Source organism: Cucurbita moschata, unplaced genomic scaffold (assembly GCF_002738365.1).
Source record: "Cucurbita moschata cultivar Rifu unplaced genomic scaffold, Cmos_1.0 Cmo_Scf00014, whole genome shotgun sequence".
NCBI classification, from domain to species: Eukaryota; Viridiplantae; Streptophyta; class Magnoliopsida; order Cucurbitales; family Cucurbitaceae; genus Cucurbita; species Cucurbita moschata.
The window spans coordinates 4,391,089-4,416,333 of NW_019268530.1; the positions used below are offsets into that span (position 1 = coordinate 4,391,089).

Sequence of the window (25,245 nt, forward strand, 5' to 3'; positions counted from 1 at the left end):
TTGTATTTCTTCTTTGTCACATCATGCACATGGCCTTATAAACTCTCGTTTCCCTGTAATGGCTATGCAGATGAACTTAGAAGTTATGTGAGTTCTGCTTGGTTGGCAAGTGTGTTAGCATCCAATCAGGTAAATTTCACAGTAACTTGCTCCTTTAGTGGCAAACATCACATATTCTCTTTCCACCAATCCCAAGTTCCTAGTTTTGTTTCGGTGAGTGCTGTCATTCATCCATAAACAATATACTTCTGCAATAGCTTTCCCCACTAGTCCTCCTTTTCATCACAAACCCCCTTCTCAAAACGCCTCATCCTTTTTACTTTCACCTCCCTTATGTCACAATCACTGCTTTTTCCTCATCAAAGTTGGGTGGATAGCCTTCCTCGTTGATTGAATTCCACGTAAGTTGGGGAAGAGAATGAAACATTATTTATAAGGGTGTAGAGGAGGTCCAAAAGAGAAAGTCTAAAGAAGACACTATCTGTTAACAGTGGGCTTCAATTGTTACAAATGGTATTAGAGGCAAACATCGGGCGATGTGCCAGCGAGGAGGCTGAGCCCTGAAGGGGTGGACACGAGGCGGTGTGCCAATGAGGAGGCTGAGCCCCAAATAGAGTGGACACGAGACGGTGTGTCAGCAAGGACGCTGGATCTCGAATGGGGTGAATTGTAAGATTCCATACTGGTTGGGAAGGAGAACGAAACATTCTTTATAAGGGTGTGGAAACCTCTCTCGAGCAGACGTATTTTAAAAACTTTGAGGAATAGCTAGAAAGGAAAATCCCAAAGAGAACAATATCTGCTAGCGGTGTTTGTTGTTTACGGATTTGCCAAAATCCGGTGGATGCAGAGTTTACTACATTTCCAACCCAGTTTCTGTGCAATGAAAGGGAAGGAAAAGACCTATGGGATCCACCATAGCAGTGAGATGGTTGCAGAATTTAATGCTGCCGACCAAACTTGTTCCACCCTATATTTTTTTTCCCTGTTCCATCACTTAATCAGCTGAAAGTTTCCACTACTCATTCAAACTTTCTTACCCTCCAAACGCAAGTATAAACTTGTTTTTCCTTAAATTTTGATGTTACAAGACACGAGGATCTTGTCCCTAAACACTATACTTGTCACTTACACAAGATCTTATTACTTTTCCTAATTGGGATTCTTCATTTATTCAAGAACATGCGAGAGTTTTAAGATTAATCAACAACTCAACAGTTCTGATCCACTTGGACATGAAGTCTGAACCAGATTTACTGGTGCAAATATATTTTAATAGCCAAATCATACAGACATAACAATTCAGTCCTGTCGGATGTCTATATAAAGCTTGGTGACACATATCTTGCAGCCATAGGCAGCAGTTAGGGACATAATTTCAACGATGTGCGCTTTGTTAGGCACGCATTACTTGTAGGGCCTTCACTTTTCTCTTTCTTTTATGGACAAATAATGAAGCTATATGGCCACCTTAAAAGGCTATGGTTGTATTTGAAAAGCATTTCTCAGTTTAGAACTAAAAAACCAAACATGGAAGAACAAAATGTGCTTATCAGTACAGGTGTTTAATGGAAACTTCATTATTTGATGCACATTTAGAGACATAATAATGCTATTTAACATAACTTTGATAGGGAAATCATAAGCTTTCATATTAATCTCAGCTCAACCTGTTGCTTTAAGCTTCTCGATATTTCTGTATGTAGTTTGAGCTATGCTGACAGACTTGTCACTTTTACATCCTAACAGTCCGCCAGGGTGACTTTTTTGCAAATCCTTCACTATTGTGGTTTTAGGCTTATTAGCTGTGGCTTCCTTTCCATCATAGTCTGCAACAGATGAGAAATCAGCTGCACTGGCAGTGACTGCACTCCATTCAATGCTAGCTTCACTTGGCTCATAAGCTGTCATGGAGCTTGATATAAGATCTGAAGTTTGCCTTGTGAATGACCTTCCATGGCTTCCAGATATGTTTTCGATCTCGAACAGATCGGAACTTGCATCGCTCCCGGTATCTTCAGTCATTTGATCAGTTCTTGGAGCAGTTTGAGTGGCCTTAGCTTTTGGGATGGCATCCCATTTTAGAACAGACAGCTTCCTCTCTCGATTCTTAGCCATTAACTCTTTCTTATCCAACTTGTTTGAGCCGAATACTTCAATGGATTTTCTTGGATCTTCATCTTTCATTTTTGCAAAAGTTTGTAACTGAGAGCTTGAGATTGGAAACACCAACTCTTCTTCTCTGGTTGAGCCACCAGAAATTGAACTTTTTGGTCTGTGTTTCACCAAAGTAGCTGCTTGAAACTTCATTCTTCCATCCATGACGACAGGAATTTGTTCATTTCTTGAAGCTTGCAAACCTTTTTGCTCATACAAATTCCTCTGGACAAGGATAGACTTTTTATCAGCACAAGACCTGTTGCAGCTAAGGTTGACCAACAGACTTCTTCCTTTTGTCTTATGTTGGATGTTCTGAGATGAATTCCTCAAGAAACTTGGAAATAAACCAGCTTGACTGTTCCAACTTGATTCAGAACTCACACTTGGAGTTCCTGATCTACTCTTTTGTCTCCTATACTGCACATCAGCTCGTTGTTCTTTCTTCTTTGCCTGGTTGCCACCACAATTCTCAACAGCTCTTGCTTTGTCATCTTCCGGTTTCATGCCATAGTACCTTTCAGCTCTGAATACTCCAATCTCCGCCTCTGCACTGGCTGTCTTTTTTATGTTTTTAACACATAGAGCCTTCTGATTTGAACAGACAGCAGATGGAAGCTGCGGCTGTTCAAACTTCACAGGAGGATTCTTCTCTACAAATTTGTCTTCATTTGGTGCAAGATATGAAGAGATCAAAACATTGGCAAGATGGGTTTTGCACTCACCTTCCATAGTTCACAGAAAAACGGAAAAATATAGAGACTTGAAGGATTTAATGGGTCAAGGAGTTGAAAAAACACAATCTGTGGCCAAGAGAGAGCAGAGAATGAACAAGAAACGAACAAGAAACAAGTACAGAATGGACAAAGACCAGCGTAGATGATGTAGAGGAGTTATTGGAAAATTTCAAAGCAAAAACTAGCTAAGAAAGAAAGAAACTGATAAAGGCAAAGAAAGTTGCAAATAGCGTGGCAAGTTGTAAACAAGTTCCATCTTAAGTAGGCTTCAAAGAAACTGAAGGGTCCTACTTGGATGAGTTAAGATTAGCAACTTGATTTGACTTTTATCAACACAGATTAATCATTACTTAGAGAGTAGATATGGTTCTGTAAACTAAAAGATTTCTTCAACTGTTTCAGATGAGTTTTGATGAACAGAACCACTATTGTGCATGTTGACAGTGCTCGAATTTTGTGTTTACCAATTTGGCAATGACAAGGGAGTAAAATGATACTCTCCTCTCTACAAACGCCTTAAGTAACCCTGCAAACAAACTCTCACAAAAATATAATTATCGGGTTGGTAACGATCCATGTCCATAATTTGGATCAAGATTCGAAATCCGAATTTGATACCTGATGGCCCCGACATTTTCCTGTGATATGGTCACGTTATCTACTTCTTGCTTCTGATATGGTCACGTTATCTACTTCTTGCTTCTTAAGAGTGAAGACTAGCCCTACAAATCAGTAAGAGTCCTTACAGCCTATTTTGTCATCACTCACATATATCTAGAAAAATTTCTAAGAGATCACTAACGAAGAATTGATCCAAGTAAAGCACACTTAACCATAGAGTTTCTATGGTTGAGCTACCGAAAAGGAAGGTGCGCCTCGTTGATATAGGAAGAAGTGTTTTTTTAATCATTTTATCCTCGGGATCATTCTTATTTAGATCTGATCTCAGTTCATTCATGTATCTCTCCTCTACTTGAGAGTCATAAAATTACATCATTAGCTCCTCCTTTCTCCCATCTCTTTCGTGTATACACGTCGGTGATTTGGGGTCGGGGTCTATCACTGCCCGCCCCAAGAAGCCACCTTGTCCTCGCGGTGGAAGTCATGAAATTTTTCCTCAATCATGGAACTCAACTCCCACGTAGCATCAGCTGTTGTATGTCCTTCCCAATGGATTAACACCTCCAAAACCGAAGCATTTGAAGACGAGTGATGCACTCTCAATACTGCCAAAGGTAGTAGCTAGACCGTCAAGTCAAGGCCCAAATTAGGAGGAACTGAACATTGAGGGAAATTACTAGCAGTTGCCTTCTGAAGTTGAGAAACATGAAATACTGGATGAACTTGGACAGCAGCTGGAAGTGCCAATTTGTAAGCCATGACCCCACACGTTGCACAGCCTGATAGGGACCATGTGGCGAGCTTGGGATGACAACGCTTCGACAAAGATATTTGGCGTTATGGACAGAGTTTAATATAAATCCAATCATTAACATCTAACTTATACTGTTGGGTGCGCGTTCTAAAAACAACTTAAGCTCCTCCGCTAACATTAAATCTCTATCCTGGGAGCTGAGTATCCACTGCTGCCCCCACAGATGAATCATGGTTATATAGCAGAACTTTGGGTGGGGGTCGGCCATAAACCACCTCAAAAAGGTGCCAAGTTTGTTGAATATGATACCAGGTGTTGTAATTGAATTCAGCCCATGGAACCCACTTTGCCCACTGTCCCGGAGTTGCCATTGCAACACACGTAAATAACTTTCCAACCCATTGATTAAGAGACCTGCGGGGAGCCAAAGGACAAATATTTGGCTGCTGCCTCACCCAACATTCAAACCAGCAAAAAAAAGCGTTTGTGAAGAGTGGGATTTGAACCCACGCCCTTTCGGACCAGAACCTTAATCTGGCGCCTTAGACCAACTCGGCCATCTCCACTTCGTTGTTTGCCATATGATAACAGTCCTGCAGCTGCTGCCTGTGATGCACAGAGGGCCGTTGCCAAGCTTTCCTGCACTAATTCAGGGGGGAAAACCCAAAACCACCCAAGGAGGATTACAAGAAAGGATCTCCAATAATGAGCTAAAGAAGGTAGACTATAATCTTTAAAAGGAGATGAACAATTACACCAATAAAAGTGCAAAACTGCTGAAACCATATGGGTGGGCAGATCACGAAACAGCAAAAATGCTTCTCAATGCTGAAACCAATGAAGGGCATGCAATATGATCTTTATGGGGCAATCTTTCAAACACCCTCCTACCCAATTCCAGGTTGCCATATATCGAGTAGCTACAAAAACCATGAATTTCTCTGCCTATTTTGAATAAAATGAAGAACAGAACAGGACTGCAGTTCAAAGTCATATGATCAGGTGCATATTTGAAACAACATTTCTATAAATAACTAATCATTCTTGTGCACAAAACCAGATATGATGGCAGCCCAGGAGAGCAGATTGCGAATGGGCATCCGCAAGAATGTGTTAACAGCTTCATCCATATCTCCACACTTGGCGTACAAATCAATAAGGGCTGTCTCTACAAAAACATCCTCTCCGCCACATTTAAGATCTTCAAGTACAGCACACGCAGTTAGAACACTAGAAAATGTGAAACTGATGGGCACCAAAAACCCACCTCGCTTTGTATTGGAAAGATCTAAGGCCATGAAATTCTCCCTATTTCTTTCGCTCTTTTTCTTCATTGAATAAATTATGATTTCACCTTGACAAGAATGAACTTGTTTACATCTCGTACTTCAGCTTTTGAAATGTTAAATAAATATATGAGTAAATAAATTTGTATGTGTTGAACATGAAACAACAAAGTCAAGATGGCCGAGTTGGTCTAAGGCGCCAGTTTCAGGTACTGGTCCGAAAGGGCATGGGTTCGAATCCCATTCTTGACATGCCTTTATCTATTTTATGTTTCCATAATGGAAAAAAATCCATGGGTTCGAATCCCATCCTTGACATTTCTTTTTCAATTTTATGTTTACAGTTTTCCAAGTTCCTGTACTCGTCCCTGGAAAAAAACCCATTTCTGAATCATCTTTACTTTATGAATTTATAAATATTTTTGGGTGTGGCATTCAGCTACAACAATTGGATTCATAATCATATTTGATTATGGCATTTCGCTACAACAATTGAGTATCGAAATACTAAATATTGTAACATTTTAATACAACAAGTTGTATTAGAATGCTAGGTTGTGATATTTCAGCCCAACAATTAAGTATCATAGCATTATGGTATGATAGAAATAAAAGAGAGAGGTATTAAAAAAATGAAAAAGAAGCTAAAAGTTGTTGAAGAAGGCCTGAAAAGTTTGTTGGGAGAGGGCACTCCATCTGAGAACGGAGACGAATTTGGATGTGTTGGGGATGCGCTACCCCTCAAAGAGGTGGATTGTGAGATGGCGCTAGCCCTCAAAGAGGTGGATTGTGAGATATCCATCGATTGTAGAGAAATATTTCTTATCAAGGCGTGGAAAGTGAAAATTTCTATCAAGTTTAAGGGTTTAAAATTAGGAAGCTGACGAGTGGACAAATTAAAAACTTTTTTTTGAACTTATTTTCATATCGGTAAGATGAAAAGAAAAATAAAAAATAAATAAATAGAGGGGTGATATTTTGGTGAATTAAATATAATAATCCAAAAAAGAATAAATTATTTGAGTGTTGTAGTGGACACGGACTTGATATTTTAGGAACAGGAGGAGGTAGGTAATCGTGGCAGTGCCACCGTCGCCCTTATTGACCTTAGCGCTTGGCGGCCTCCTTGTCTCAACCAAGCCTGCAAATCTCAAATCGCCATTTTCATTCTAAACCGCGCAAAACCCACTTCCAATTCCACCTGCTCTTCACCTCTTTAACTATTGCCATGGCTTTCTCTGCAAAATTGCACCCCTTCTCATCGACATCCCTCATTTCTTCCTCCAAATCCCGTCGACCCCTTTCTCCGCATAATGCTTTCTTTCTAAAACCCCTTACAATTAGAGCTTCGACCACTTTGGATTACTCCAAATACTCCTCAGAGGCGACACGCTCGACCCCATTAAAGGTACATGATCACACTCGGCTGACCATGTATTCTAATATTGAATTGATTGTGTTTTGAAATGCTTTCCTTTTTCTTTTTTCATCCAATCTTTTTGGGAGTACCGTTAGAGTAGAATTTCCAATGATTATGGACCTCTTGTTGCTGGATTTGTTAAAGTGGGTATTGATTGATTCATTCCGTTGCGTGGTAATTGGTGACCAATTCTATAGGACCTTGTTGCTTATGGGACTTGATTTGTTTGTTTCCATTTTCTCTTCTTATCATTAGTTATAAACTGTGAATTTAGTATGTGTGTTGGTCTGAATCTCATACAATACTTCATTCTAGCTCAGGCTAGTAACTGGCAGTGGAAATTCAAAGACAATCTTATAAACATCTATTATGAGGAACATGAAAGCCAGAGTGCTGATCCACCTAAAGATATTCTCATGATACCCACGATTTCTGATGTTAGCACTGTGGAGGAATGGAGAATAGTGGCAAGAGAACTTGTACAGAAGGATAGTAAAATCAATTGGCGTGCTACTATCGTTGATTGGCCTGGTCTAGGTTTCTCTGATAGGCCAAAGATGGATTACAATGCTGATGTGATGGAGAAGTTCTTAGTGGACTTGATCAATGCTCCTGATGGTCCAGTAAGCAGCTCAAGTTAGTATTGCAGCCCTTATCTTGATGAGCTTCTATGATTATAAATTGAGAGAAGGAATAGATGATTTAACCAATCATCTTGCTCGTGATGCTAATATTTCTTAGTTCTTACCATCTCACTTTCCTGTGGCTAGCTTTGTCCAAAGTCTAAGCTATGTAGTGGTTCTAAATTTATGGAAATAGAATACAAATTAAGCTAATGCTTGACTGCACAGGATACAGTTTATGGTACCTTCGAATATTAGTAAGAACGTATACTAATATTTTAATAGCCTTCAAATGTACTTGTTCCAAACTGTTTAGAATTTCTCAGGCTTTATTGTTGGCTAACTGGCCGAGAGACACTCGAAAGATATTTAAAGGACATATGCAGCTCATTTGAATGACTGTTGAGTAATGTTGTGTTAAAACGCTTAGGTGTTCTTGCTGCTATGAACACAGAATTATTTAGTGTTCATGTTATAAAAAGCTTAATTTAACTCAAGATTGTAGAACTAGATTTCCATCATCTTATCTGCATGTTACCATGTGCTTCTGCTTTGGTTATAGATTTTGTTCATATTGCTGCTTCTTTTTACTTTTCAATTTCTTTTTGCTTGAATATTTTGTTGATCTTCTAACTTGTGAGATCCCACATCGGTTGGAGAGAGGAATAAAGCATTCCTTATAAGGGTGTGAAAACCTCTTCCTAACAGACACGGTTTAAAACTATGAGGCTGACGACGATATGTAACGGACCAAAGCGGACAATATCTGATAGTGGTGGGCTTGGACTGTTACATAGTCTCTCACCTTTTTGTCAGTTCCCGTTGTCAGTTCCTGTGATTCATTCCCCATCTTCTATAATATGCCTTTGTCTGGCCTCTTACATCACATACAAATCCTCTCAAAATAGTTTTCTTCAGGTTGTTTTGATGCTGATTGCATTGCAAGACGATTATGTTCTTCAATTCTGTCTTTCCAAAATTTCACTTCCAACATTATTTTCAATTGCAACTATATTTATTTTTTATATTGTTGCTAATAATCTTTGTACCACCAAAGCAGAAGATGATTTGGTGGTATTTGGAGGTGGCCATGCAGCTGCACTAACAATTCGTGCAGCAAATAGAGGTTTAGTGAAACCAAGGGGCATTGCCGCTGTTGCACCCACATGGGCTGGGCCACTTCCTATTGTATTCGGTCGGGATTCCAGCATGGAGTCGAGGTACTGGACCTATTATTTGTTCTATTAATTGAATTTATGATGCTGTATCTTGAATGCTCTTTAGAACTGGGAATTGAGGTGACAACACAATTGGTTCTCCTCTTTGGCATAAGATGCACCTTACAGACCGAGTAGTTCAAAACTTTGTCAAAAGGTGTAGAAGGAAACCGAAACGTGCCCTCTGAAAGCAGTAAAAGTAAATGGCATCCACCAAATTACAAGATTAGCGGCCATTGTTTGAACACTTAAAGGTGTTAGATTCACCATAACTATAACGATTCCGCTGCCAGGATTATGTAGAGGCTAGAACAAGAGCTCTCTCTTGAAGTCAATCTTGCTTGGCTTTTTCCCTCCACTGCCACCATACCTATTTCCATCAGTTTGAGAACCATTCTAGTTGCAATCTCTGGGAATATGCCCTTGTCTTACCACACTTTAAGCTAAGAGCCGCCACCACCTTAACCACCTCGGCTACTACTATCACCATATTAAATCCACATTTTCCACCCTCACCGTGCCTTCCTCTTCTATAATTCTACCATCTTCTTCTTTTTCTCTTTTGCCTCTGTATCCACCACCGTAACCCCACCCCTGCTTCTGACTAGGCTGGGCCAGTGATATCAACAGCCTTGGAAATTCTACCTTGATCTCAAACACTACATCCTTTCCAACCATGAATACAGAACCCCCCTTGGATTTGATGTTTGTGGGGGGGGGGGGGGGGGGGGTGGACAAAATTATCCTCCCATACTTGGTTAAGAGAAACGAAACCATACCTCTCGTGGTCACTGAACCACTTCAACTTGCTACACACTATCTCACCCATTCTCTATCTCTCGCCAGTCACCACCACACAACAGAAAAATTGTAACATCCCAAAGAGGACAATATCTATTGGTGGTGGGCTTGGGCTGTTACAAATGTATCAAAGCCAGACACCGGGCAGTATGCTAGCGAGGACGCTGAGCCCTAAAGGGGGTGGACATCGGGTAGTGTGTCAGCGAGGACGCTGAGCATCGAAGGGGGATGAACACTAGGCAGTGTGCCAATGAGGACGATGAACCTCGAAGGGGGTGGACACTGGGCGGTGTGCCAGCGATGATGTAGAGCCCTTAAGGGGGGTGGATTGTGAGATCTCACATCGGTTGGAGAGGGAAATAAAACATTCTTTATAAGGGTGTTGAAACCTCTCCCTAGCATACGCGTTTCAAAACATTGAGAGGATTATTTTGTTTTTTTTTTTACTTGCTTCTTGTGCTTGCTTGTGGTTTAATTAATATCTTTTTAGATGTTTTTCATAAGGAAAGTTTTTAAAAGAAAAAAAATAAGGAAAACACCATTTATTTAGTTGAGGAGACGTGTATCCTTATTAAGACATGCTATTGGTTATGCTCATCACCATGAACTTAATCTAAATGTGTCACTTCCTGATCCCCAGGTATGGATTTCTTAGAGGCACATTAAGGGCACCTGCTGTAGGTTGGATGATGTATAACATACTCGTCAGCAATGAAAAGGCAATTGAATCACAGTACAAATCTCACGTCTATGCCAACCCTGACAATGTTACTCCAGAAATCATTGAAAGTAGATATGCATTGACTAAAAGAGACGGTGCCCGTTACGTGCCTGCTGCTTTCTTGACGGGTCTTCTTGATCCCGTCAAATCCCGAGAAGAGTTTGTCGAACTGTTTTCAGGGTTGGACGAAAAGATGGCAGTTTTAGTTGTATCAACAGAAAAATCACCCAAGAGGTCCAAGGCAGAAATGGAAGCTCTACGAGGAGCCAAAGGGGTGAGCAAGTTTGTGGAGTTGCCAGGAGCCCTTCTGCCTCAAGAAGAGTATCCGACAGTAGTTGCAGAAGAACTCCATCAGTTCTTGAAGGAGAATTTTGAGGTTACAGATTGAAATGTACGTGTAAGTTGTTCCTTAATTTTGTCTAAAAGAATCTCATTTCCATACACTCAAGCTCCTCTTCTGCTGTTTAGCTAAGAGTGGTAGATTATTTTGCATATCATTTAAACATATCATTAAATGATCATAATGTCATGTCACTTCCTATTTATTGGAAAGATTTAAATCTCCCACTCTATAAAATAATTAGATTTAGGTACTTTATTATTTTAAATATCTTTTTTTAACTTTTTACCTAATTTAACCACCTAATCTTTAGGTAATTAATGACATTTAATTGAAGATTATCATTTTAACTCATTGCCTTTTTTTCCCTGCTTCAAATATTCATGGAATATTATTTCCTCAATCATATAGTAACCCATTCATTATACTTTGGAGTATAATAGTTATTTAAATGATGCAAAGTTATGAGTTCAGGATGATGAAAGTCTATGATCATGGTTTATAATCAAAGAATACTCGGCAGTAGTATGAGGCTTAAGTCATGAGAGTTTATGCTCAAAGTAGATAATATCATACTATTGTGGAGAGTCGTGTTCATTTAACACACATTTCTATATACCAATGTTTAAATGAAGAAATTTCTAAGAATATGAATGCAAATAATGGCATAGCACGACGATGTGATCCATAACTTACTTACACCTCTTCCAAACATCGAACCATATTCAATCGAGTGACGACAACTAAGGGCCCTACCGATACCGAAATTCTACATGTCTAAAATATTGACTAATTCATTTGATTGAGAAATTTTTTAGTACTATAAGAATATGAATGCTTCCTTCGTTTTTCTGTCACATTAATATATTTTTAATAAAGACGTGGAGCCCACCGACATTTAAAAAATATTTATAAAGATGAAATTATTATGTGAATAAAAAAATACTATTTTTTTTTTTGGAAATTTTATTATCATGTTATTGAGATAATGTAGGGCCCATATAATTAATATATATATATCAACCAATCACAATTCAGAACCCTAACTCCATTGCATCAAGATTGTGACACCTCATCCTGTCTTAGTTATGGGCCTCATCTGGGCCCACCTTTGTCATGCATTTAAACCGTTTTCTCTTGTTTTGTGGGCTCCAACTTCACCTAACAGGCCCAATCTTTCTTCCTTACACATTTTCGGCCATTTTTCCAATTTTTATATATATATATATATATATTAGAATTACCTATTCAATTTTCCTACGTAACCTCTATACATCTTTTCCCACATCTCTCATGAATTTTGAATAAATAAATAAATAAACAATAATTAATTTTTTAATTTTCCATTCAAAATTCACGTTTTTTCTATAGAAATCATTCCTCAAAATCTTGTTTATAATTTAATTAATTGAGAGAAATAAATTAATATCTTAGGGGTAGAAATAGTCAAAATTTTAATTAAATATGAGAAAATTAAATAATAATATACTTTTTATTTTAAGACAATTTTCGAAAATGTTAATTTTGGTCCTTATATTTATATGAAGAAATTTGTATTTGCCAACTGGAGTTTCTTATTCCATTTTTTAAATACGAAAGTCCAAGCCAGAGTGTTACCAGCCATACACGTGTACCTTCTGGGATGGGTCGAGATGGCGTGGAATTTCCTAGCTGTAGAGTGTTGACAAATGTGCGCATATCACCATAATTAATTCGTGTACGTGTCGCCATTTAAGTGGCCTCATAAAGGTGGGTGTGCAAACTCTTAAGTATTTAAGTGCGTGATTGTCTAAATAAATTTTTTATCCCACGTGGCACCTTCCTTGTGACTTTGCATGAGAAAACCCATCACTGTTCAGGATTCAGTACATCTAATTATGAAATTATATTCCAGGTCATTACTACACGTGGCACCCGTGTCGAGGGTTCTCCAGTGGAGAGTAAAATCCCACAACATCGGGCCTTGTTTAAATGCAAATTAATTAACTCATTATTTATCTTATATCATAAATACAAATTCATGTATATAAGCTCAATTAATAAAAATACATGTCAAAATTGTATTTTATTTAAAAAAATATCTTTAAATTTCTAAAAATTTCAATAATAACCTTAAATTTTTTTTATAAAAAAATCTAAAACCTATTCTTAAACTATATATATATAATTATGGAACAGTTAATATTTTATTTTCAAAATATTCTTATTTTTACTAATGTGTTTAAAAAAATACTATTAAATTTTCAAAAAATTTCATAAACATATTTCAAATTTTTTTTTAAAAAATTAAAAATACTTTTGCTATTAGCACTAAGTTTAAAAAATTTTCATAAAATTTACAAAAAAATAATATAAAATTTTGGAGATAATTTATGAGATATTATTGGAGGTAAAAAAAAAATTTTCAATTTTTATCCAAAACTATTGGTAATTGAATTTTTGGGACTTTTTTTTTAATTTAAATATATTATTAAAAAAATTTAAAGTTAAAAAGTATTTTCTAGACAAACTACCAAATTTATAAGTATTTTTGTTAATTTAACCTACTTATATATACACTTATATATACACGGTGTATAACTTTAGTCATTCAATAATTATTTAATTTTTAAAGATGTTTTATGATTTTTTTTTATATATTTTCTTTAAAATGATATCATTCTTTTTAAAAAATGTTATCGAAAACTTTGTTTTTCTTTAAAAAATAATAATAATAATAAATAAATAAATAATTGTAGAATCCAATAAATTCATGTTTATTAGTTTAATATTGGTTTTAGTAAAATTTAGAATTAAAAAGAATATTGATAGAATTATAGAATAAATGAAGGTTATAATAATAAAATAGAAAAATAAAGTGATAAGATATTGAGAAAAATGAAAACGAAACGGTGCCGTTTGGATGGAAAAAAGAAAGGTGTGCAAATAGTCAAACAAATGGAGGAAATCACAAATTTTGTCCACTTAAATGCAACCATATTCATATTGCATTTTATATTTCACTATTTTACACTTTTATTTCTCCACATATATATAATATTTTTTTAACTTTCTAAATTTAAAATTCTTTTTCAAGATTTTTTTTTGTTTGATAAAACTGAGTCGGTCATAACCCAATAAAGAAATGACATCGGACAAATAGATTGGAGTTTTCCATTTTCTAAAATTTCAACCAGACCAAATAAAAAATTTAACCCAACCTAACTTTTATAATTTTAGTTAAGTACGAACAACTGTTCCAAATTCTTTTATAATAAAAAATCAAATCCCTCTCCCAACCCTAGCCGGAAAATTTGGAAATTTTAATGTATGTCCGGACAAATATAGAAAAATATTTGAAAAGATCTCTAACCATTTTTAAATGCCAATAAATATTATATAAATCATATAAATGGATGGATCTCTAATCAATCACTTCATCGTTACATAACATTAAGAGAATATGATGTTATTTAATAACTAATTAAACCTAATACAAACCACGACAAAAGAACACGTATCGGTAGCTTATATTTCAAGCCTACTTTTGATATATTAATCTGACAATAATTTAACTGGTTAAGATATATGTCATTCATAAATCTATTACATTATATGTTATCGAACTTGTAAAATTAAAAAAAAAAAAAAAAAAAATTGAATATCTCGGTATAATTATTACGTTTATGAGGTTGAAACGTCTATCTCTCGTTTTAGTATTTATTAAGCTATAAATAAAGACGTCAATTCAATTATCTCATGTAACGTCATTTACTTTCAAACTTAAATACTTCACCCAATTGATTGGGACAGATCTTACGATGAAGTAAAATTATTAAATTAAAACTTTAGGAGATTGGATAGAAGTTTTAGGAACTATTTTTGTTATGGAGATGTATCGATTTCCATTGATTTGGATTTGTTGTATGAGGAGGAGTGGCTTAAGGCAGCTACACGTCGTAACGAATGAAGTCCAAATCACTATTACTCTCCCGTCCCCACGTTTCATAACGATCTAAAGATGTTGGAACTAAACAATCTTTGTTTTTGGACTTTTCCATCTTTAATCACTTTGTTTCTTTTAGTAAACAGGCTACTAGATTGATCAAAAGACTTGAAAGCTTGCCTAGTCTTAGGTCTAGGTCGAGTTCGTGAGGGCGTAGTCTTGGCACACCTACAATTTAATGAGTTTCGAGAGAAGCCCAGATCGGAATTTGTCCTCAACCTATTTGAAAGACATGAAATGAAATGAAATTCTAGGTAACTCAATCCTCGTTCTCTAAACCTAAAATCTAGCTACATGTAGTGTGTGTGGTAAGCGTCGGACTTGTGTGCAATTTTCTTTGTTTTGTAGGTCACCTCTATCCCCTAAATTATAAATTTATTGTTGAATCATGTGTTGATCATGTGCGTTTCCCTTTGCTCAGATTTGTGTATCAATAATTAGTTAAAAGATTATCACTAACCTAATAGAGTCAATTACTCATCAAAATTATTTTAACTTTTCTTTCTAGATTTAGATGATGAAGACCAACCGAGGGCAAAACCGACAGGCTAGAGACTACAGGGAATCCATGTCTGGGTATGTTTTGTGTATTTATGTTTTCGCTGTTTAAAACTTACTTGGTTGTTTAAGTTTAAAATGATACTCATTTTAAATGTTTTACTGGGTGTTTATGGAAATATTTTGAAATTTATGATTGGTTGTCGGAATTTATTATCGACGTTAGTAGTAACTCCTCTGAATTGCATTGTCGTCGATGATCAGTGTTACAACCCAAACAATCTCAAGCAAAATAAATTGTGTCTGTCTTGTAGTCTTTTCTTAATTGGTTATAATATAAGTGTGAGTATTTTTTTCCAAAAGTGTTGTGTTCAACACAATTGATGCTATTTGTGGGAATCGAGAGTGTTTGATTGAGAAACTTGCACACCAACATTGAGGACGAGCAAAAAGGTAATGGATCACATTGTATTGTGTCGTAAATGAACACAATTCTCATCAAGTTATATCCGTGGAGGACAAGGGGGAATATTTCTCAAGTAATTGTGAGTTTTCCATTAAGAAGAGCTTACCTTAGCTTCGACCACGGGAGAACCAACTCGAGGAATTCAAAGCATTGAGGAATCAAACTCTAGATGAAGATGACTTCGACCAAAACTTCCATTAGCAAAGAGTTCGAGTTAGGAATCAACCCCTTAGATCTCCAAGTCCTATTAACCTTGGATGAAATTGCCTCTAACATTTGCCAAAGGAGGGAAGACTCGAGGAGCATGGACGATACTCATAAACGTTTAAGGAACCACACACACCGAAAAAAGAAAAAATCAAAATTGGGACGTTCTACCTAATGTGGCTGGGACAAACTCGATTTTCTTTGTTGGAAAATGGCACAAATCTAAAGGTGGTATTTCATTGTACATGTGGATCGATTTTCTACCTAAGAAATCTGAAGCATTTAAGCTCTTCAAAGAATTTAAATAGTAGGTGAAACGTGAAGTAGGTCAAAGGTCTTAAAACATATCGTGGAAGAGAATTTACTTCATCAAAATTCACAAATTTTTGTACTGAAAATGGGATAAGAAGGCAACTTCCAAATCCATATTCGCCTCAACAAATTGGTGTTGTTGAACGAAAGAATCATACCATTATGAATAGGGTTCGAACCATGATGTTATAAGTTCATAAACCTACCTAACTTAATCAACTCTAACCGTACCGGTTGAGTTAAATTGATCTAATTTTTCGTGTATTGAGATTATTTGAACCACCTAACCGTGCCACTCTCTCGTTTATTATTCTTTTGGAAGACATCGAACATTGTAAAGTCCGAAACGATAAACAATCTCACTCAATAACGCTGGTTACTCAATTCTGACCTGAATTAGAGTCTTTTTTTCCCTTCTTTTTTTGGTTTCTTCTGTGCCATTACAATACCCACATTCAATGCAATCCAGCCTTGTAAGTGTGAGAGAGTTGACTTTTTGTATCAAAGATTAAATGCTGATTGCTGTACGTTTGACTCGTTTTTCCTCTCTCTCTCTCTCTTGCAATATATATAAACCTCTACATATACACAACCCTGAATTTGCTTTGTAAACCTTCCCTTCCATACCATTTCTATTATGAGCTAGAGCCCAAGAACACGAACACGAACACGAACACGAAGATCAAGTTCATCAATGATGGGAAGGCATCCATGTTGTGACAAAGTGGGCGTGAAAAAAGGGCCATGGACACCTGAGGAAGATATCATCTTGGTTTCTTACATTCAAGAACATGGGCCTAGCAATTGGCGATGGGTTCCAACAAATACTGGTCAATCCCTTCTTTTCAGCCTAAAGTTTTGATTTTTTGAGTTGGGTTTTTGCATTTAATTCCTGGTGTTAATTTTGCCACCTACCCATTTCCTTGTTGCAATTATGTTCTCAGGTTTGCTAAGATGCAGTAAGAGTTGTAGGCTACGATGGACCAATTACCTCCGACCCGGTATCAAGCGAGGAAACTTCACTGATCATGAAGAGAACATGATTATTCATCTCCAAGCTCTTTTGGGTAACAGGTAATCACTACAAATGTTTCGAATCTTCCCTCCGTCGTTGAAATTAAAACCGCGACGATTTTGTCGGTGTTGTGTAGATGGGCAGCCATAGCGTCGTACCTTCCGCAAAGAACAGACAACGACATAAAAAACTACTGGAACACGCACTTGAAAAAGAAGCTGAAAAAGCTGCACTCAGGGTCAGATGGTGCCCAAACTAGAATCTCCAAAGGGCAGTGGGAAAGAAGGCTTCAAACAGACATACACACAGCCAAAAGAGCCCTTTGTGAAGCGCTTTCCTTACACAAACCAAGCTCATATGAAACCATGGAAGCATCAAAACCCCAACAATCAACTGCAACTTATGCATCAAGTGCTGAAAATATAGCCAAATTGCTTGAGAATTGGATGAAGAAATCACCAAAATGTTCCACACAAAGTGAAGGATCACAAAGTGGAACCAATTACAACAACTCACCGGAGGTGAATTTGGATGATTCCTTGTTTAATTTCAATGACAATAGCAATTCTCCTTCAACCTCTACAACAAATCAAGTTCCTCCTCTTAGTTTCCTGGAGAAGTGGCTGTTTGATGATGGAGCTTTGGCTCATGTTCATGCTGATCATATAATTAGTGTGTCATTAGAAGCTGAAACATGATGAACAAACACTTTTTACAATAAATATCCCTGTGGGAGGGAAGAACAAAAGTGTAAATTAACATGAAATTACATGCTCTATACTATATCTATGTATCTATATATATATATATATATATGGAAATAAAAATCATATGTTATAATTTCTCCATGATCTTATATATCACCATAAGTTTTGTATGTTAAAAGAAGATCGGGATTCACTTTAATTACGCCGCCATAATATTGTTAACATATATTGTTCGCTTTAGTCCGTTACGTATCACTGTCACCCTCATAATTTTAAAACACGTCTATTAAAGAGAGATTTTTACACTCTTATAAGAAATGTTTCGTTCTTTTCTCCAACTGATGTGGGATCTCATAATCTACCCTCGTAGAGGGTTCAACGTTCTCGTTGGCATTCCGCCTAGTGTCTGAATCTGTTACCATTTGTAGCAGCGAATTTAGACCGTTACAATTTTAATCTTGGTGCTTTCAAAATAAATCTATTTTTCACTTTTTGCTCAACTTTTTTTTTTCGTATGATTATAAGTTTATCTACCTTTTACCGACTTTTTCGAAAATGAAAAGTCTTACAAATTAAATTTTCTAATGTTTGTCTAGTTTGTTCCTGTGGACCATATGAACACAACTTGATAGTTTGAACGGGTGGAAATTGGGACCATTGTCTTTACACCACACCGTTCCATTGGCTCAATTCATCGATCTTAGTCCAAGTATAATGGTTCGGAAGACAAGATTCCACCTCAACCATTAATGTATTAGCAAAAACTCTCATTAAAAAAATTACAAAATCTAAAATCACTCCTAGGAGTAACTAAGTAAGCAAATTTGAAAATATTTAAAACTAATTAAGCTTTGGGTTAGGATTTTGTAAATATTTTCATTTTGGATTAAGGGCATTTTGGTCAATTAACCATCCATTCAATTTAATTATATAGCTATCCATATTCGGCCCATTAAGCTCATTGAATTGGGCTTCACATTGCCAACAATTAGTCTAACTTAGCCCACACTCTCCACTCTTACCTATTTTCTAATTAATTATTTTATTTATTATCAAACTTATATTTTTAATTATATATTTAATATTTGTGAGATTTTCAATATTATTCTATTTGATATAGCACATAACTCTCGATATAGCAGTTAAAGCAAGACGTGTAAGCATATCAACTCATCAAATTCCCATTAAAATAGGATCAACACAAGGAAAGACACTTGCCATTCGTTGGTTATTAAGAGCATCCCGAAAACGATAGAGTTGAAATATGCCTTTCAATTAGTGGATGCTGTCAAAGGGAGTGACAATGCAGTAAAAAGAAAAAAGTTAGATATATAAACCCATGGATCCATATATCTTGGTCGGTAAACAATCAATGTAAACATAAAGAATCGAAATTCATAAATATATTCTCGAAACGAAAGACGAAACATAAATCATAGATCAATTAAGTCAAGCCCTCCCGAAAACTTGCTCAAGAATAAGAAAGAGAACTATTTCTACCGTTATTTGTCGCATCATATTTTTACCTTCAATTAACAAATAACCTAATAAAGTTGTAATTTTGAAACGAAACCTACCCTAAAATTTAAGGGCATAATTGAAAGTTATCCCTTATTCAAGACATCTACTATTGTGACAATTCAGAACCAAACATCATCGAATAATAGAAATCTACACTTTAAAACGACAAAATTTTTTAAAATTTAGAGACATAATAGAAATTTGTCCTAAACATTCATCAGATGTTTATCCAATGAAAGATAAGATTTATGGATTTTGTAGTTTTCATTAACCAAACATATGTGAAGTTGAAGCATGTATGGAAATGAATGGATGAAGACATGAAAAAAAAAAAAAAAGGACAAAGACAGACAGAGATGGATGTGTACAATGTTAAAAATTGAGAGGAATAGCCTTTTCAAGTCACTGTCTGTCTGTCCCAAACCCCATCACAACACCCAGCTCAACTTTGTCATTTTTAGCTTATACTCATTATAACTTTGCTACCCATTCCTTTTCTTTTCTAACCCTCCAAACAAACAAAAACTACGCTACAAATCCATTTCCGTTCTTAGCTAACTGAGTTATATACATGTTCGTATAGTTTTATACACACCTATAGATTTGTTCTTTCGTTTTATAACAACTTTGATGCTAATTACTAATTCGAAGAAGGATCAGAGAAACTCGACACATTCTTATCAAATTCATTTTGTATCATTGGCAGTGACAAACAGTAAAGGGTTTGGATATCAAATCACAATGAAGTTGATATGTGGATACCAAAGTTCAATGAATTTGAGGGTTTGAGTGAAATCTGAAAATGGTTGAATACAACAAGCAATGCACATGCAAATGTTTGAATCTTTGGTTTCAAAATTTGTTCTTATGAATTGACAGAATTGATTAATCATATGATTTAGCTAAATGAAATAAGAATATATGGCTAATCCATGCTTGTTTTGGTTGATTAAATCACTCACTTCAATATCTAATCATCCAAATCATCCAAAACATTCAAAAAATGAATTGTACTCCAAGGCCTTCAAATCAAAGGATGAATGTTGTAAAATGACACTCAACTTTAACCAATTATTCAGAAAGCAAAAGCTCCACATGTATGGTATTAAAAAAATGCCAACATTATCATAAACAACAAACTAACCCACAGCACCACAGCTATAGGGAGAGATCTAAATAGGGTTCTTCAAAATTAGGTCAGCTTCTACTAAAGAATTCATGGCTATTGTATTTCAAAGCTGTGTGATGTGATTGGATATCTGTGGGGCCTCCTTGTAGGAGTGATATAATAATATTTCTTTTCACTAATGATTGCTTCAAAGATAAGGTAACTTCTATTTATATGAGGTCATGGTTTGATCTATGCTGGCCCCGGCTATCAATTTTTAACTAATTTACACATCACTAAATGGGGTTTTGTGTTGATTAAGTAGTTAACCAAGATGAATCAAGTTTGAAATTATTGATACTCATCTCTCCAAATCCTCTAAAATATGATACCCATTTTCCCAATGAACAAACAGAATCAAAATAACAAGGGGAAAGGGTCAAGAAATTAGTTCTTGACAATACACCACTCAGCTGCAGTGTTTTACTTTTCCTTTTGTCTGTTCTTTTGAATCACCAATAGTCATTTCTATTCAAGGAAGAGACTTTACAGACACAAAAGGAAAATGTCACGGCATAAGTTCACTGCTAACCGATATTGTCTTCTTTGAGCTTTCTCATGGAAAGGTTTCCACACTATTACAAAGAGAGTTTCGTTCTCCTCCCCAGTCAATGTGGGATATCACAATCCACTTATTTTCAGGGCCCAGCAATCTCATTGGCACTCATTCTTACGCGGGACCCCACCAAATCTACCCCCTTCGAGGCCTAGCATCCTTACTGGCACAACGCCTTGTGTCTACCCCCTTGGGGAACAGCCACCTTGCTAGCACATCACCCAGTGTCTCCAATTCCACCGCTAGCACTTATTGTCCTCTTTGGGTTTTCCCTTGAGAGGAACTTTAAAACGTGTCTACCAGTGAAAGGTTTCCACACCTTTATAAAGGGTGTTTCGTTCTCCTCCTCAACCAATGTGGGATACGACGTAAAAACACGAAAATGAAGAAGAAGAAGAAGAAAAGCAAATCAATACACAATTTAATTACAAATCTCTAATGTTTCAAACAACAATCATTCTTAGTGACATCAATATATATATGAATATGAATAATGAAAAGGGTGTTGTTATATTATATAATTTTGGAAGTTTTCAAGCATTTGGAGGAAAGTATTCACAAACCACTTCAGTTTCAACTTCTCTTCTATGGAAGTTCCTGTGGCAGCCACAAGCAGCACAAGTGAGAGCTCCATTAGAGCCTTCTTCACCATTTGCAAGAAATTCTGTGCACCCATCAACAGCATATCCACCAATATTGGCAGCATGATTCTTTTGACACTCTCCATATCTAACCAAGCTTCTCACAGCTGATGATGATGTGCTGCTGCTGCTGTTCCTATTTGATGATCCATCTGTTCTTTTCACAATCACTTGGCGTTTCTTCATCATGGTGGTCAGGGTGTTTGAAGAACAACAATATAAGGAACCCTAGGCTTGTGAGATGAAGAGATGAAATGGGTTTCACTCATTCAAATCTATAAAAGAAAGTGGGAGAGGAAGAATCCAGATTCCTTTTTGACTCACTACAATTATGCCCTTTATCTCTCCATTTTTGGTGCCCTATGAGTACTAATCCTAAACCCTAGCCATGCTAGAGAGCTCTTATTTATAGGGCTTTGCTAAATAGTAGTGCCAAACCAATAGGAGAGAATATGTTTCTAACCTACAAATAATGGATGCTTAATAGTTCCTATATGGTTCCCGATATTATGATTGGGAGAGAAGTACGTACAAACCGTTGAAGATCACTACTAATAAATATTGTCTACTTTGACTTGTTGCGTATCGTCGTCAACCTCATGATTTTAAAATGCGTCTACTAAAGAGAGGTTTTCATACTGTTACAAGAAATGTTTTGTTCCTCTCTTCAATCGACGTGGGATCTCACAATCCACTTCTCTTGGGAACCCAGCATCCTCTCTTGTGCCTGGTTCTGATACCACTTGTAACAGTCAAAGGTCACTGCTGATAGATATTGTCCGCTTTGACCTATCACCATCAGTCTCACGGTTTTAAAATGCGTCTGCTAGGGAGAGGCTTCCACACCCTTGTAAGAAATGTTTCGTTCCCATCTCCCACCGATATGGAATTTCACAAGAAGAACTTTTACTCTTTCAATGTGTGAAGTGATCCCGATAATAATATGTTTCTCTCCCAAAGTTTCTTACCATCAATAATTTTAAAAGGGTTAGTCTTAAAATTCTTATGCGTTGGTAAGATGAACGGAGAAAAGAACAATTGTTCGGTTCTGTTCTTCTTTGTTTTATCTTTACAATAGTATAAAATATCGTTTCATTAACGATTAAACACACGTATTTATAGTAATGTTTTATCTTTTACTTATATACGCATGATCTTATCCCGAGAATCTAAGAACAAATGTTGGAAGACAAAGATTGACACTCAAATTCATCTTGTCCACCAATACCCACCAAAAACACAGAGAACAACTTCCACATTATCGTGCTTTCAAACTAATAATTCTTTTTAAAAAAGTATATCAACAAAACCCCCATTTTTATTTTGTTATAAACTACTCCTACTCCATGCTGCTACCTGTTTTTGGGGTCTCTGTCTTTGGATATTATAAATATTTAACAAATCATATATATATATATATTCATATATTCTGTTTTGTGGAAGACATTTCAACAAAATAATTGCAATTCCTCGTGTGTGAAGTACACCCATTACATTATTGTATCACCTGGTCATTTGTATTCTATTTAAATGTTGTGAATGGTAAGATTGGACTTTCAATCCCACCTTTGTTTCTCATTCTTGACATGGTATTAGAACATCATTCTTAGAACCCGGCACTTAACCCATTAATGAAAAAGAAAAAATAAAAAGATAAGGCAATTCCATTTCCACAAAAGACCCACACCCAAGTTCTATAGCTTTGGGTCCGCTATCTCGATCATGTTTTTCCAGCCCCCAGATGGAAAAGTCCTTCCCTTTTTGGCCGGTTGTGGGCGAGGAAGAATTCGAACCCCCAACAAAGTAGTTCGTAAGCACGTGCAAATTAAGACTTGGGTTTAATTCATTCTTGGAAAGTAACCATTTTTTGGTGTGTGTGTGTATGGCCCATTTCCAACAGTTGTTCGCAGCTCAAAATGATTCCCCCAACTTTCTACTCCTGGCCCTGAATTTTGCATCAAATCAAACACTTACACTCATTCGATCAAACAAAGCTTGGCCAATTCGCTACAATCATTTATAAGCTTAAAATAGCAAAGAAAAAGAAAATTGTGGGTTGGGTTGGTGTGTTCTTCATATATGTATTCAAAGCTAAACCTTAAAAGAGTGTATGAAATGATAAGAATGATTGGGTGTTCATGGTAGGTTTGGACGTACAAGCGTAGATATTTGAAAATTGTCAACTTTTTTTTTTTTTATTTGTGGGTTTGTGTGTGGGAAAATGAAGGTGTAAATATAGGGATTTGATAGTGAAAGAAGTGGGTTTGTTCAAATCAACTATGAATACGTCTCTTTAATCCCCCACTCTCCACCATGGAGCCGTATGTATCCAAAGTCAGGCTTTGTTTGTTTTTTCAATGGGCGGCAATATGTGCTTATTTGACACCCTTTTTAAAAGTGAAGTGGGACAATTTCACATGCTTCTCAATCAAACCCTTTGTCAACGCAAAATTCTAATTAATCTAATTTGCATCGTTAGTTGATTAAGGCGTTATATATATTTTTTTTGGTACATGAATGCGACGTTTTTCTACATCTCTTGTGATCTGGTCACGGTGAATTGTGAAACATTCACAAGTTTCTAATTTGGAGTGTGGGTGCAGGCTTGCTTTGTTGCCCTTTTATTCATTCATTTGCCTTTTAGAAACAAAAAGAAGAACACTTGATTTGCAGCAAAAAGGGAAGTTTTCTCCAACACTCCCATTTCATTCTTTCACATAAAACACGGCCCTCAGTTTGTGGTAACATAACAACATTCCTTTAATAAAAAACCCTCCAACTTTGTTCAATTAAATGGATATTCCAATCTATACAGTGATCCACCTCATTCTTTCAACTTTCAACCACTATTCTTTTAATGTCATAGCTTAGTAGGTAAGGCTAGAGATGCCCACTCGGTGCGTTCTTCGTTTCTGCCCACCTCCTATTTCAATCTCTATTTCCATGAAATTCTTTATTTATTTTTGGCCGGATCCAAATAAAGATTCCTAAGGGATTGGATTTCCTAACAGCAAGGGGACGGAGAATCTAATTTTCATCCCCGTTGAACTAGTATGGAGAAATCTCTCTGCGCTCCATTTTTTTCATTTTGTTGTGATTGACTGGATCAGTCTCAAGTGATAGATTGGTGAGATATGTAGAGATATATTTAGAAGATATTGGGTAAAGATTTCATAAATATATCTCTTTTTATTCCACTAGTATTCCTTGTCTTGATTGGGAGAGGTTGCAAAGGGGTCCCCTAGGAAGATCCATTGCATGCATATGGTGGTTTAATGAAATAGATGGAGGAGGAGGAGGAGGCCCGAGCTTGGGCATAAAATGGCATCAATCAAAGGAGAATCTGTGGGTTGAATCCCCAACTAGTGGCTTGGTTTGGTCGGGTTTGGTAAAAGAGAATAATGATGGGCTCATATTTGTGGGCTCAAAATGGGTGGACATTTGAGAGGACAAAGCAACCACCCACTAATCATACTCATTGGACTGCCCCCA

The 25,245-nt window shown here is 36.4% G+C and overlaps 4 protein-coding genes and 2 non-coding genes across 6 annotated transcripts; 3 read left to right on the top strand and 3 right to left on the bottom strand.

Annotated features, from left to right (window-relative positions):
• Window positions 1–1,453: 1,453 nt before the first annotated feature.
• On the bottom strand, window positions 1,454–3,242 carry LOC111452905 (protein PHYTOCHROME KINASE SUBSTRATE 1-like). The gene has a single exon (XM_023093827.1). It carries the CDS (start codon window positions 2,887–2,889, stop codon window positions 1,666–1,668), a length of 1,224 nt encoding a protein of 407 aa, XP_022949595.1. The 5' UTR covers window positions 2,890–3,242; the 3' UTR covers window positions 1,454–1,665.
• Window positions 3,243–4,754: 1,512 nt separating this feature from the next.
• Window positions 4,755–4,835, bottom strand: TRNAL-AAG. The gene has a single exon. It is a non-coding gene; the product is annotated as a tRNA-Leu (tRNA).
• Window positions 4,836–5,726: 891 nt separating this feature from the next.
• On the top strand, window positions 5,727–5,807 carry TRNAL-CAG. Its single transcript has one exon. It is a non-coding gene; the product is annotated as a tRNA-Leu (tRNA).
• An 800-nt stretch (window positions 5,808–6,607) lies between these two features.
• Window positions 6,608–10,900, top strand: LOC111452683. The gene is made up of 4 exons (XM_023093507.1): window positions 6,608–6,963; window positions 7,296–7,611; window positions 8,659–8,818; window positions 10,257–10,900. The coding sequence occupies exons 1-4, from the start codon at window positions 6,784–6,786 to the stop codon at window positions 10,723–10,725; spliced, it is 1,125 nt and encodes a 374-aa protein (XP_022949275.1). The 5' UTR covers window positions 6,608–6,783; the 3' UTR covers window positions 10,726–10,900.
• Window positions 10,901–16,734: 5,834 nt separating this feature from the next.
• On the top strand, window positions 16,735–18,003 carry LOC111452096 (myb-related protein 306-like). The gene is made up of 3 exons (XM_023092638.1): window positions 16,735–16,975; window positions 17,090–17,219; window positions 17,297–18,003. Exons 1-3 carry the CDS (start codon window positions 16,840–16,842, stop codon window positions 17,856–17,858), a joined length of 828 nt encoding a protein of 275 aa, XP_022948406.1. The 5' UTR covers window positions 16,735–16,839; the 3' UTR covers window positions 17,859–18,003.
• Window positions 18,004–21,502: 3,499 nt separating this feature from the next.
• Window positions 21,503–22,160, bottom strand: LOC111452637 (mini zinc finger protein 1). Its single transcript, XM_023093453.1, has one exon. The coding sequence runs from the start codon at window positions 21,940–21,942 to the stop codon at window positions 21,646–21,648; it is 297 nt and encodes a 98-aa protein (XP_022949221.1). The 5' UTR covers window positions 21,943–22,160; the 3' UTR covers window positions 21,503–21,645.
• Between the last annotated feature and the right edge of the window lie 3,085 nt (window positions 22,161–25,245).

What these genes read in the sequence shown, in the direction of transcription:
- LOC111452905 (XM_023093827.1), bottom strand. Translation starts at nt 2,889, where the DNA reads ATGGAAGGTGAGTGCAAAACCCATCTTGCCAATGTTTTGATCTCTTCA.
- LOC111452683 (XM_023093507.1), top strand. Translation starts at nt 6,784, where the DNA reads ATGGCTTTCTCTGCAAAATTGCACCCCTTCTCATCGACATCCCTCATT. An exon ending in CACGCTCGACCCCATTAAAG is followed by an intron (nt 6,964 to 7,295) that starts GTACATGATCAC and finishes ATTCTAGCTCAG; the next exon opens with GCTAGTAACTGGCAGTGGAA. An exon ending in GATTCCAGCATGGAGTCGAG is followed by an intron (nt 8,819 to 10,256) that starts GTACTGGACCTA and finishes CCTGATCCCCAG; the next exon opens with GTATGGATTTCTTAGAGGCA.
- LOC111452096 (XM_023092638.1), top strand. Translation starts at nt 16,840, where the DNA reads ATGATGGGAAGGCATCCATGTTGTGACAAAGTGGGCGTGAAAAAAGGG. An exon ending in ATGGGTTCCAACAAATACTG is followed by an intron (nt 16,976 to 17,089) that starts GTCAATCCCTTC and finishes TTATGTTCTCAG; the next exon opens with GTTTGCTAAGATGCAGTAAG. An exon ending in CAAGCTCTTTTGGGTAACAG is followed by an intron (nt 17,220 to 17,296) that starts GTAATCACTACA and finishes GGTGTTGTGTAG; the next exon opens with ATGGGCAGCCATAGCGTCGT.
- LOC111452637 (XM_023093453.1), bottom strand. Translation starts at nt 21,942, where the DNA reads ATGATGAAGAAACGCCAAGTGATTGTGAAAAGAACAGATGGATCATCA.